The sequence below is a fragment of the Cyprinus carpio genome, unplaced genomic scaffold (genome assembly GCF_018340385.1).
Source record: "Cyprinus carpio isolate SPL01 unplaced genomic scaffold, ASM1834038v1 S000006459, whole genome shotgun sequence".
Taxonomy (NCBI): domain Eukaryota; kingdom Metazoa; phylum Chordata; class Actinopteri; order Cypriniformes; family Cyprinidae; genus Cyprinus; species Cyprinus carpio.
Genome location: NW_024879140.1, coordinates 200,001 through 213,770, shown reverse-complemented (window position 1 = coordinate 213,770; position 13,770 = coordinate 200,001). Strand labels below are relative to the sequence as shown.

Here is a 13,770-nt window from a genome sequence, read left to right as displayed (position 1 = left end):
TTTTCATCGGAGACGTCAATGTTGGTCCCAAAATTAACCTCAAGAAGTGCAAAAAGGAAACCTCATGAAGACTCACTTCTTTTCATCGGAGACGTCAATGTTGGTCCCAAACTTGACTTGTTTGAAAGGACCCTTGTGCCTCCTGGAAACACTGAGCAGAAGGGAGAGAGTAAGCGCAGGTTTATTTCAGCACAGCTAAAGCACTTCAGCGGACGTTAGACGCGCGACACTCACGTTTCTGATGACGTCATTTCAGAGTCTGACAGCTCCTTCTGGCCCTTCTTCTCATTCTCTTCCTGAAATCACACCAACAGTTATTTAACAGGCAAAATGCCACACGCAATCCATCATTGTGCTAACGTAGCGCTGGACGATATGGACAAAATTTATCTCATGACATTTCTTAATTTCAGTCAATACTATATAATTCTGATATTGATATGAATAATATATATATAACTGCCAAAAACGCCCACAACTGATGTCTGTAACTACAAACTTTGCCAAGTCTATGAAACCACCTACCATAAAACTATATAACATTTTAGAAATAAAACTCCACAAATAAATTAGTGTTCACCTTTTATTTGTATTTACAAGAAATGTGATACCAGCGTCAAATAAACAATCTCAGACTCACCTTATTAACTTTAAATTTAAACTGTAACATAGGCTGATTATTCTTACAGACTGAAACAAACGTGCTTCAGCCAGGATAAAGAGTATGAAAAGTGCTCAGAGTTGCTGCAGAAAACAGAACAAAATAGTGAGCAACAACAAAAACATGTTTCTGGAGACAGGCTCATTCTCGGCCAGCAGGAGGCGCTTCAGAGCACAGTAACAGTGGTTTCCCTGGTAACGGCTGCTTTATCAGATACAATGAAAACACCATCAAAACTTTTCTAAACACATCCGATACACATCCAAAAAAAAAAACAATAAAAAAGTAGAATCAAAAAATTAAAAACTTGAAACATGCAGTGCACGTTTATTCAACGCCGTCAACTGTCACAAAAATAAATGTATGGGAAACACTAGTAATGTATATTGAAATATTGAAACACTAGTAATGTATATTGAAATATTGAAAATGTGTTTAAAATTCATATAACCTTTATTTTAAAAAAATTATATTGTGCTATACAGATTCCAAGAGATTATAGTTTAGATTCCAAAAAGATAAAAAATCCAATATAAAATAAATGAAGTCAAATATTTATTCTGTCTTTTTACAAAACATTCTGTTGCAGCTGAATAACACGAGCAAAAACCAGCAGCCTACAGAACACTTAGGCCTACAAGAAGACCCTTTGCCCATGCTTTTAACAAAAAGACCACAGCAGATAAATAAAATGTAGATTAATTAGTTATTAAAGATATTTAGATATTTAGATATCTCCGGTTCTTGGAAATTTGGAACTGGTTCTGAAATGTGACTGGTTTTTGACCCCCAGCCCTAATGCTAAGTGTAAGGAGCTGTGAGGGATGCAGTGTTCTCACCCGCAGAGACTCCTGGAAGGACGCGGCCTGGTACTGTGCGTATTTGGCGATGGTGGTGTATGAGCGGCTGCTCTCGCAGCGCCACTGTTTCCTCTGACCGCTGGCGTCCCAGTTCTCATCGGCCGGCTGACACAGCTGCGTCCGCACCTCCACCAGGTGCTCTGGGTTTGCTTCTACTAGTGTCTTCGTGGAGAACAGGCCCAGATCTCAGAGACAGAGAATACGAACATGATCCCAGATCCTACAAGTGTTCTCAACTACACGTCCAGAGAACACCTGTCCAGATCACACAAACCTGCGCTCTCACCGGATTGGGGTTTGTTTCTGATTCCACAGTGTTGGGCAATATGCTCAATTTTCATATCATCCTATCTTCAGCCTGCGAGATCACCGATACATGATATTATCATGCTAATTTATTTATTTATTTATTTACTTCGTTTCATTGCCGGAAAGTGAACCAACTCCAGCATGAGGCTAAAAGCAGCCTAATGTTTTTAATAAGACTGAATTTGTATTTAACAAATTAATAAAAACATCATAAGTTACTAATTATAATGCTTACATTTCCTCAGTTATTCAAAAAGCAGCTACAGAAATCATCACAAGCTCAGTCTCGTTAAAAACACTCGACCAGTGAATCTACACTGTATGATGAATAAATCTCGTACGTTACGGTTAGGTTAGGGTTAACCCTAATCGCACGAACATCTGCACTTTGTTGTTTATGATGAGAGAATTCGCGAGTCAGAATTCAGTCAACGCGCGCTGAACAAGAGAACGCCTCTGATTGGTCACTGCGTTCATAAGCTCAGCATAATCGTGTGTGATTGGTTATAACGCGCAACACTGTAAAAACGTGGAAAAAGAAATATCATGCAACAAATAAGCCCTTATATTAATTAGATACTATTACTAGCTGGATAATACTAATACTACTAATAATAGTCTTGCTATCGTCAAAGGCATCAGCCACAGGCAATATCTCTGACTATCATCAATACATGATACTATCGGCACAACCCTAATAAACAACGTGTCCAGCTTCTGTAACTGTGGCCGTAACAAACCTCAGGCTGAAACAGCTTCCTCTAAACATCTGTCATTAAACCAAATGTCATTACGAGTTCTTAGTTGCTGTACACTTGCCAACAGTTTAATTTACTCAGCAAAATTTGTTCCATTATGACAGTACTTGACCTGAAAGAGAAAACTGACCATTTTATGCTGGTTTTCCCCCTGCGGCAACATGTTTGAAACATATGGACTAAAAGATTAAATCTGAAATCAAGTCTGCATAGTGAGAAGAGCTTGCGTTACACACTTCTGAGTCTGGATAAAAGCATCTGTATTTATGCACATGTAACTAATGTTTAAAATTGTCATATGATATTATAGCACCTAATAACTGATTTGATAATGTGACAGACCAAGCACAGCAGAGAAAAGCTTCACAAGTGTCAAAAGATTTGTATAATACTAATGTCTGTAATAATACCAATCTATAACACTAGTGTGAGCTGTAAATCAGAGGATTTCATCCAGCAAACCAGCCAAACGTCCTTGAATTCTGTGCAACAATGGAGAGCAAAGCAAGTCTCAATCGGTTTTATAGTTGCCATGGAAACCACAGAGAAACACATCATTCCCACAAGAATCCACATTTGTTTTTTTCAGGTAACCGAGTGTGTGTGTGTGTGTGTGTGTGTGTGTGTGTGAGTGTGAGTATAAGTCTGTGTGAGTGTGAGTATAAGTGTGAGTATGTGTGTGTGTGTGTGTGTGTGTGTGTGTGTGACTGAGTATGAGTGTGAGTATGAGTGTATGAGTATAAGTCTGTGTGTGTGTGAGTATGAGTATAAGTCTGTGTGTGTGTGAGTATGAGTGTGTGTGTGTGTGTGTGTGTGACTGAGTATGAGTGTGAGTATGAGTGTATGAGTATAAGTCTGTGTGTGTGTGAGTATGAGTATAAGTCTGTGTGTGTGTGAGTATGAGTGTGTGTGTGTGTGTGTGTGTGAGTATGTGTGTGTGTGTGACTGAGTATGATGTGAGTATGAGTGTATGAGTATAAGTCTGTGTGTGTGTGAGTATGAGTGTGTGTGTGAGTGTGAGTATGAGTATAAGTCTGTGTGTGTGAGTATGAGTATGAGTGTGTGTGTGAGTGAATGTGAGTGAGTATGAGTATGAGTGTGTGTGTGTGTGTGTGTGTGTGTGTGTGTGTGTGAGTATGAGTGTGTGTGTGAGTATAAGTCTGTGTGTGTGTGAGTATGAGTGTGTGTGTGTGAGTGTGTGTGTGTAGGAGTGTGTGAGTGAGTGTGTTTGTGTCTATGAGTTTGTGTGCATGTGTGAGTATGTGTGTGTGTGAGAGAGAGAAAGTGTGAGTGAGTGTGTGTGAGAGAGAGAGAGAGAGAGTGAGTGTGTGTGAGAGAGAGAGAGAGAGAGAGAGAGAGAGAGAGAGAGAGAGAGTGAGTATGTGTGGGAGCTAAGCTAAAGGCTGTAGCTCTAACCCAGTTTGAGTGCTCCGGCCAGGCCGCGGATGACGGTGACAGGGTTGGATGGATTGGTGCAGAACTGGTGCAGCGGCGGGAAGAACGCGTCTCTTTTATTCTCCAGCTGAAACATGAACACACGCATTTATAAAGAGACACGCATCACATATACGCAGTGTTAATCATTGCTAGGCAGGGTCGCGTGTGCGCTGCTCACATAGATGCTCGGCGTCGGTGGGTTGAGTTTGTCTTTAGCCAGCGGCGGCGACGGAGGAGGAGGAAGCCGCGGAGGAGGACACTTGTTCAGCAGGATACTGCTGCTCGACAGCCCATTCTTCCCAAGATTCCTGTAAATAAGCGTGACATTACACATGAAGAAAAAAGTTATTTCTGCAGAATAAAACAATATTTTAAAAACTAATCGTAGCTGAAATGTTAAAGAAAGTCAAAAACCTGCTGACACACAACACAATACAACCTACGGAAACTCACTATGGTCAATTAAAATAATATTGCATATTTTTTGTGCAAACAACGTGTGACATCATCAAAATATAATGTATAGAATGTATTTTTGTCTGTGTTGTGATTAAAGTGCACTAATTAACACTCATGTATCTTACATCTTTCAGAGTTTGTCCTTTTATTCCAACATTTTAAAGGGGTAACAATGCTAAAAAGTCAAGTCACCTTTATTTATATATCGCTTTAAACAATACAGATTGTGTCAAATCTTTACAGTATCAAATATGATACATAAAAACAACATTATTTGGTGTAATGCAATGTGTTTATGCGGTTTAAGGTTAACCCCCCCCACACATTTTCCACATACTGTACATTATTACTGTCTAGTCTTTCTGAAACACGTCGATTTTTACGAAGCTCACTGTTCTGAAAAGCACGGTGTGCTCTGATTGGCCAGCTCTCCAGTGGGCTGTGATTGGCTGAATACCTCAAGCATGTCACCGAAATTTTATGCCCCTCACCATATTTGGAAATGCATTGTCTCCACGACAACAATACTACAGCGAGAATAAGTTACTCCTCCTTTCTTTGCGTGAACATTTGGGCCGTGTTATGCAAATCTCCCCACACAGTGACGTAGAGATGTGAGGCGTGTTTAAACGAGGTGTTTTAGGAGGGTGTGGACGAGTCTTAACTTTAATAAAGAATATCTCTCTGGATTTCAGACTTTAGTCTTTGCAACTTTACAGATCTTCTTTATGCACCAAGAGCTTGTAACACTCCAAAGAGAAAGGAAACCTTGAAATTGCATCATATGACCCTTCAAACCCACTGGAGCTCAAGGAGGAACACGCTGTGTAAACAACATTAATGCAGCAATTCTAAACAAACGTAAAGAGAGCATGTTTGGTGTGTGGTTATGTTAGATCTGTGCCCAGACTCAGTCAAAATGTTTAACCAAACATTTTAGTTAATCAGCAGTTTTTACAGATGTGTGTATGAACAGCATTAAAGGAAAAGTCCACTTCCAGAATAAACATTTCCTGATAATTTACTCACCCCCGTGTCATCCAAGATGTTCGTGTCTGTCTTACTTCAATCACAAAGAAATTCAGTTTTTTGAGGAAAGCATTCCAGGATTTTTCTCCATACAGTGATTTAAACGTCTAAATGCAGTTTTAGTGCAGCTTCAAAGAGCTCTACACGACCCCAGCCGAGGAATAAGGGTCTTATCTAGTGAAAACATCAGTCATTTCTAAAAATAATTATGTTTATACACTTTTAACCACAAATGCTTGGCTAGCATTAGCTCTGCGACGCGTGTCTTTATTAGCTGATGTTGGAAAGCTCACACGCGGTTAGTTCTTCGTCTTTGTACATCAGTTAAAAACTCTTTCTCATTTTCTTCTCCAACTTTAAAATCATCCGACATGCTGTTTTACCTTTGTTGTAAAGGCCATGTGACTTCTTTTTTTTTTTTGCATGTTTGCTTTGTAAACACCGGGTCAGTGCTTCCACCTGCATCACGCCTAACCTCTCCAACATCAGCTAATAAAGACACGCGTCGCAGAGCTAACGCTAGCCAAGCATTTGTGGTTAAAAGTCTATAAACATGAATTTATTTTCAGAAAATGACCGATGTTTTCACTAGATAAGACCCTTATTCCTCGGCTGGGGTCGTGTGGAGCTCTTTGAAGCTGCTCTGAAACTGCATTTAGACGTTTAAATCACTGTATGGAGAAAAATCCTCGAATGTTTTCATCAAAAAAAAAAAAAAAAAAAAAAAAAAAAAAGTATTTCTTTGTGACTTAAAAGACATGAACATGCAGGGTGACGTGGGGGTGAGCAAACTATCAGGAAATTTTTAGCTTTCAAAGGTGAGGTCTAAAACAGCACGGACCGCCACTAGAGGGCGCCGATGCTCTCATCGCTCCGCGGGAGCTCAGTGTACCTGCAGGCCTTCAGGACGTCTGCGGATGTGGGGTAAATGGAGACGGTGGAGGACGAGTGAGACGGTTTGAGAGCTGCTCTGATGCAGAGCTCCGGCGGCTCCAGCTTCAGCGGGCTCCGAGAGTCCTCCGAACACGCTCCCCCTCCGCTCCCGTTCAACGGCAGCCGGCACGGCGCAGCGGGGCGATGGGGACGAGGTGGGCGAGGAGGCGCTGGAGCCCGGGTGGACGTGGTTGGCCCTGGAGCCGGCGGCCGGACTCCTCTTGGACAGCTGCGGATTGTCTGCGGAAGCGGCCGGCGGCGAGCGGTCAGGGCTGGGGTGGTTGGCGGCAGTGGAACCGTTGCCCTGCAGGGCGGCGCTCTCTTTGGTCGGGGCGGTGCCGTGGGGCACACCTGAGGTAGCCGTTTGCGAGGAGGAAGAAGCAGGGGACGACGTGGAGGAAGGAGAGGACAGATGATTAACAGCGGGCTCCGATGGGGTCGTGGCGGAAAGTCCAACCTGATTGTGAGGGCCGCCGTCGGCTGAAGCACTGGAAGAGAGAGTCCGGTCTCCATTAGGACCTGCCCAAAGCGAACCCAGACCTTTCTGAAGCCCCTGAATCAGGAGGAAATTCAAAAGTTCAAGTCACCACCACCAGAATCAATGGAAACTCAATAATGGAGTCAGATCAGACACAGATCTAAAGAATAATAGTGCCATTATTAAGCTCAAGTCAACAAACACAAAACGAGGAGAGAGAGAGTGATAAACGCTGTTTTTGGGTTTGTAATTGAGGAAGCGTGTTGCTAAGTTTCAACGCACTCAACACAAAATGGGAATATTAAAAAATGTAATGAGATTATTTGCTTATGATCGTCCCATGACACAGAAAGTGTTGCCTGCTGGATGTCAGATCTGTAGAATTACTATTGCTTTAAGAGGGAAAGTCATGAGGTAACAGATTAATGTCCGGCACAGACAAACAGAGCCTTTTTGCTAGTCACAAAACCTTAAAGAGTTAAGTTTACCCAAAAATGAAAATTCTGTCATTAATTACACACCATCATGTCGTTCCAAACCCGTAAGACCTTCATAAAACACAAGAAAACACAAAATAGACAGCAATGCAACAAACATTTTATGGCTCTGAAAGGTAGTAAGAACATCGGTAAAATGTGACATCAGTGGCCTTAACCGTACTGTTACCAAGCTACAGGAGTACTGTGTGTGCAAAGAAAACCAAAAAAACAACTTTATTCAAGGATTTCTTGTCCTCCGTGTCAGTCGACGCGGGTGAGTCTGTGGAGGGTCAGAAAGCTCTCGGATTTCATCAAAAACATCTTAAATTGTGTTCCAAAGATGAAGGTCTTACAGGTTTGAAAGGACATGAGGGTGAGTAATCAATGAATTAATTTCCACTTTTGGGTGAACTATCCCTTTAAAACCTTTTAAATATTTAAGTTGTGCATTGAGGAAAACAATGATATTATGGAATATTAAAAAAAATTCAGATCTTGAACTAGATGCAGATTAGAGCTAGCAGTAAGCCGTACATTGAGACCTGCATCATTCAGACACATGTATCTAACGCTCAGGAGTTCTCTTGTTCTTTTTTTTTTTAAATGCTCAAGCTAAAGCACATTAGATGAGATCTTTTTCACACTAAAGACACTTATGGATGAATGTCTCTTAAAATCTCGGTGTTCTGGTCAGGTCTGAGGTGTGCAGGGGGCGGCGGGGTCAGGGCCACACGTTGCTTCAATAGTGTGCTGAACTCTCAGTTTGGAGTGTAAGTGCACACCTGAGCGGAGGTGAGATGCTGGCTCTTCCTGGTGTCTCCTGGGCTTGTGCAGTTGTGAGGTAGTGTGTTGGGGTGCAGGTAAGGCACGTCTCCGTTCGCTCGGGTTCCTGGCGTGTGATTATTGCCGACTGAAGGAGGCAGCGGCCCGTTGGCTAGCGGCGGAGCGCTGCAGGACGGAGCGCGAGGAACAGGGTGAGCAGGCAGTGAGGGGCCGTTGGGGAGGCTGGCTCGTATTTGCCCAGAAGAGTTTTGCCTCATCTGCAGGTAAAAGTTACATACAATTGTAAATTTACAGGTCAAGAAAGTGCAAGTCAAACAAACAGCCTCATAATCAATGCGTCACCACAGTCTTGAGAAGCTGATGCATCACAGAGAACCGAGAGTTTGAAGAATTCTCAAACACACTTCTCACGATTCAAACTCTTTTCTTCAGACGGTTTCGTGAGTCCTGGTCTGATGTACCTGTTGCTGGTGCATGTCTGACAGCTGAGCCTCCAACTGCTCCAACATCTGCAGCTGAAGCGGCTTCAGACTCGTCCGGTTCGCTCGCAACTGCTCCAGCAACTGAGCGGAACAAGACAAAGAGTGACCGCCTGATTAAACCACTGACAGCAATCATCAGCGTTCACAATACAGGTGGTCAACCCAAAACAGCTCAGTAGCGGTCATGATGTCCCACCAGAAAAACAGACGGGAAGATCTCTGTACCAATACATTTCCATCACTCACTGCCAAGACTGGGGTCCTACACGTTTCTACCAATACATTTCCATCACTTTCCCATGATTTTTGAGAAAATATTCATTAAATAATAATGTTCTATTATTTCACAATAAGAATAAAAGTCTGTTCAAACTTTTCTTAGCAGATGTTACCTAAAATAAATGACTATTAATGCTACTTGTTTCTTGTTCTATTTGATTTAAATACAAGCTGCAGCTGCGCCAGATGTTACAAAACTGACTGTGTTTAAGAGGACACTCACCAGGATGACCATTGTTATGTCAGTGTGTGTGTATCTGACCGCTGAAGTGCAACAAGCTGCGAAAAATAACCCAATATATGATACTTGTGAAGCAGCTTTATATGAAGTGACTGAGCGCACAGAAAACAGTCTCTGGAGCACACGAGTACTGAGTGGCTTAAAAAGTATTTAAAACAAGGTGCAAAAGGTCATTTTTTTGGTGACGATGCAACAGTGAGCCGATTAGTTCAGTCATCGGTCCAGAAACAGCGTGCAGCGGCTCGTCGTTCTGAGATGAGAAGCCGCTTTGAGACGCAGTACAGATGAAGCACTCACACGGTTTCAAAAGACTGATTTGATCTGAAGTCTGTGTGGATTTATTTACTCATCTAACCTACACACTACATTGAATAAATATGTGCAGGATTTACCCTCATTTTAAACTCAAAAGCTGCGGGAATGAGTAAAACTATGCAATATTATACAGAGTAAAACAATTCTATTATACAGAGATTTGTGAAATAAATTTACATGACTTTTCCAAAACATTCTGGGTTTATTTATTTTTCCAAAACTCGTTATTTCAAAGCTATTTTGAAATTCCATGACTTTTCCAGGTTTTTCATGACCGTTTGAACCCTGCAAGTCCATGAGAGTCCAGGAGTGTCCAAACCTGCTCCTTCCAGCAGAGCCCTGAACAAACACACCTGAAGCAGCCCATCGAGGTCTTCAGGATGACTAGAAACCTCGGAGCTGACCTCCAGGAGCAGAACTGGACACCGCTGGTCTAAACCAACATCAAGCCTGCTGGCTGTTGTCTGAACTGACCAGCGATTCTCCGGCGAGCACGTAAATGAAGCTCAGGACTCACAATCATCATGAGGTGTAGAGATGTAATGGCATGAACAATTCTCATGATTATAGTGACCTAAATTATCACGGTTTTGTTAAAATGTGCTGATGAAAACAAAATGCCATCAAATCTTTTTCTGAAGACAGTCAGGACCTTCAGAGGTACACTAATATTAATTCATTCATATGTTCACTTGTATAATTCCCGTAGCAGTCTTTTTAAACCTCGCAGCTTTTCTGCCGTGTTTTCACACAGAATGATGCTCTGCTTCTGTGCGCACGAGACTGTTACTGAAAACTGTGCTTCATGCTGGATATTTATAAGTTGTTCAAATCGCTGTAATCAAGTATGGTTTTAATAATAATTAAAATAAGAAACAGTAATACTAACTGTGGGGAACTCTATCATAATTTATCATCAAACCAGTAATCGTTCGATCTCTAATGAGGTGCTCGTCACGCTCTCACCTGCAGCTTCTGAGGAGACGGGTACCAGTTCGGAGTTTGTGGCTGTGCTGAACTGTGGGTCCAAGACTCTGCAGAACTCTGAGCGACGTGAAGAGACAGAGATGGGATTATAACGGCGGTCATTACATCAGCGACGTGCTGACCGGAGGAAACGGAGCACAAACCTTGGCAGGGCTGGCGGTCCTCTTCCTCTTGGCTGGACTGGACTGATCGTCAGCCTGATCCAGCGGACTCACGTGGGGGGGCAGCGACTGACCGGAGCCTGATGACCCGGGCTGAGCTTTACACGCCTGAGAGAGACGGCAGACACGTGAAGAGACAGACAGACGGAGAACATCTACACCGGTCTACTGAGAGTGTGTTTCGATTGTGATGCTGAAACTGACACTAGGACAATAACCTTATCAAACTCTGAATCTGCTCATACATGTAAAAGCTCACTCATATTCCTCCACTGAAGAGAGCGGTCAGGTGAGGAAAAGAGCAGAGTGCATCATGATATTCAACATTTACAGCTCGAGTGCGGCTCACGTTTGAGGTCTTCAGCAGAAGCCTTTGAAAGGTCTTTTGTGAGGTTCACTGGCTCAATTCTTTCAGATCACGTTCAGTTGAAATAATTCCCACCAAAATAAAATAGTACATGATCCTGTTTTATGTCGTTAGAGTAAAACACATGAAGTGATTCTGACCAAAAACAGTTTGGAATAACTGGACAAACTACGCGCAGGGCATCGTTTCAGTAACACAGATATCAGGTCAAGTGCTGCACAGACACTGCCTCACATCCTTTCTTGGTCATCTCCATCAGGATCATAAGGCAACAATTTGAAGATCTTTTGTCCCCCCCCCCAAAAAAAAAACAACAACAACAACAACTGAACTCTGAGAGAAAAGATGCAAAACCAAATAAAACATTTATTATGAGCGGGAGCATCAGTATCAATGAGAGATCACACGTCTCATTGTACTGTCATGAACACACACACACACACACACACACACACACACACTCGACTAGTAACTACTCCAGCCGGACTGCGTCAGTGTTTGTGTGAGCTGCAGCACTAGAGGGCACAGTGACTAAAACTACAGCACAAACACAACTCTGGGTGAAAAATGACGAGGCACCTGCGCTCCTGCTGAACCTGCTGCTGACTGAAGAGACACTGGTGTCAAACTCATTTTTGACCCGGCTGTGATTGTGCAGAGCTACTACTGAAGCTCACGCACAGAAACCACGCTACTGATCGATGCTTTCTGGAAACACTTTAACCGAACGATTCCCAAAACATTTCCAATCCCGACAGACTTTGTTCAATCCGATCGTTTTTGTGCCACTACAAGCAGAAGACGTGACGAGCAGGAGCGTGGTTTCACCAGATGAGCTGTGTGTGTGTGTGTGTGTGTGTGTGTACAGAGGGGCATCTAAGGGTGAGATGTCAAAGCGTGTGTGTCTATCTGGTCTCACCTGCTGGCCTGTGCTCTGGACACCCTGTCTGGACGTTAGCTCTGCTGGGATTGGGAGGCTCCAGGCTTCCTCAATACTAGGAAGCAATTTACTTTTACTCTGTAGACTATTGTGTTGGAGGTTACAGAACTGAGCCTAGGATGAAAACGCGTGAAAAAGACATGTAAACAGCCATCTGAGGTGGTGCGGCGGAACAGTTCAAACACAGAGCAGTGCGGCCTGATGCCAAACCAGTCTAGATTTACGGTGGCCTTCTAGCTCCAGTGACTCACGCATACAAACCAAGAATGAAGGTGAAAGAAATCTGATTGAGACAAATTAACTGAACACATACAGAACAAATGCAACATGTAGCGAGACACAGACAGAGCCGAGCGGCGCAGGTCTAGCGCGGGGCGACCGGACGCTAGCGTGGCTCTCACCTGCAGGTATTTGATGCGGGCCGCCAGCGCAGGTGTGTTGCTGCAGGCTTTGCTGCGCGTGGCGTTGATGTAGCACTTGATGGCGTCCTGCGGCTGGTTGCAGGACTCGTAGAGCGTGCCCAGGTCCATCCAGGCCGCGGCGTGACTGTGATCCAGCTGCACGGCGCAGATGTAGGCCTGCAGCGCGTCCATGGGCTGATTCTGCTGCTGATACAGCACTCTACCAGAGCAAACCACAAATATAATGAGGCAGCATGTCAGAAACAACAGGTGCGCCATCACTTACTCGTCCTCACGCCGTGATGTTACTGCCGTCATACCAAATAACAACACTGGAACAACAACACCACCAAACTGATGTGCTGCACTACTAACAGCAGGGCTGCTCGATTATGACAACAATCATAAATCACGATACAAGATTTAATGTGAAATAATTAACAAAGTTAATACTTGGGGTCTGCACTTATTTGAATTCTTATGAATTGGGGGGGGGGGGGGTGTAAGATTTAATGTGAAATAATTAACAAAGTTAATACTTGGGGTCTGCACTCAGTTTGTGATATTTCGATTGATTGCACAGCCCTGACCAACAGACCCACATTTAAGATGCTATACATGATAACTGACATTAAACTGTTAATGCATTAAATAGAGCTGAAGATTACCTTCAGCTATAAGAAGTGTAACATGAGTGACCGAAGAGCTCTTCATGTAAACATCAGCAGATTCATTGCTCATCTGATCTGACAGGTACGTACCCGATCGAGCACCACGTGTCTGCGCTGGCCTCTGATTTGTCTATGGACTGTCTGTATGAAATGAACGCATCCTGGACCTTCCCGATACTGGAGTAGCACCTGCAGAGAGCAAACGAAACCACATCTGCATAAACGCAGGCGTCACGGCCGACCGAACGGACCGCATGCGCAGACGCAGACGTGTGACCGACCTGCCGAGGAAGTACCAGGACTGGCCGGAGTTCGGATCGGCTTCCAGCGACTTCTGGAGACACTGGATGGCGTAGCTGTCCTTATTAGCTTTATCTCCCAGCTGCTCGACCGTGTGATGCATCCAGCCTGACAGACACAGAGACACACCTTCAGACAGAATAAACCGCATACGGCTGACAGATGCAGAACAGATGCAGCTAAACTAAACTGTGGTCTGCCATTACCACCACAGAGAACACTTCAGAATCTACCCTCAAACCGAGCGATCAGTGATGCATTTACAGCAGAGCGGTCAAGCGCATGTTTTGGTTAAAGTAGCTTCAGTTCGAAGGAAGTGCTGGACACGAGCCACTGATGATTCTGCTGCAGATAAACAGCTCTGAGGATCGTTTTGTCACATCCTTTTCTGGTATCTGTGCATCTGTCACACTGCACAAAAAGGCTTATCTGACTTACTG

The 13,770-nt window shown here is 43.6% G+C and overlaps 1 protein-coding gene across 1 annotated transcript in view; it reads right to left on the bottom strand.

Moving 5' to 3' along the window:
- Positions 1-13,770, bottom strand: part of LOC109077452 (lysine-specific demethylase 6A-like) — a 31,310-nt gene that overhangs the window by 7,727 nt on the left and 9,813 nt on the right. Inside the window, 15 exon segments of the mRNA XM_042754102.1 lie at positions 77-151; positions 235-296; positions 1,501-1,706; positions 4,005-4,110; positions 4,204-4,333; positions 6,406-6,464; positions 6,466-6,999; positions 8,186-8,443; positions 8,648-8,749; positions 10,470-10,547; positions 10,634-10,759; positions 11,938-12,072; positions 12,360-12,579; positions 13,121-13,219; positions 13,312-13,438. Coding sequence (XP_042610036.1) covers positions 77-151; positions 235-296; positions 1,501-1,706; positions 4,005-4,110; positions 4,204-4,333; positions 6,406-6,464; positions 6,466-6,999; positions 8,186-8,443; positions 8,648-8,749; positions 10,470-10,547; positions 10,634-10,759; positions 11,938-12,072; positions 12,360-12,579; positions 13,121-13,219; positions 13,312-13,438 — 2,317 coding nt within the window.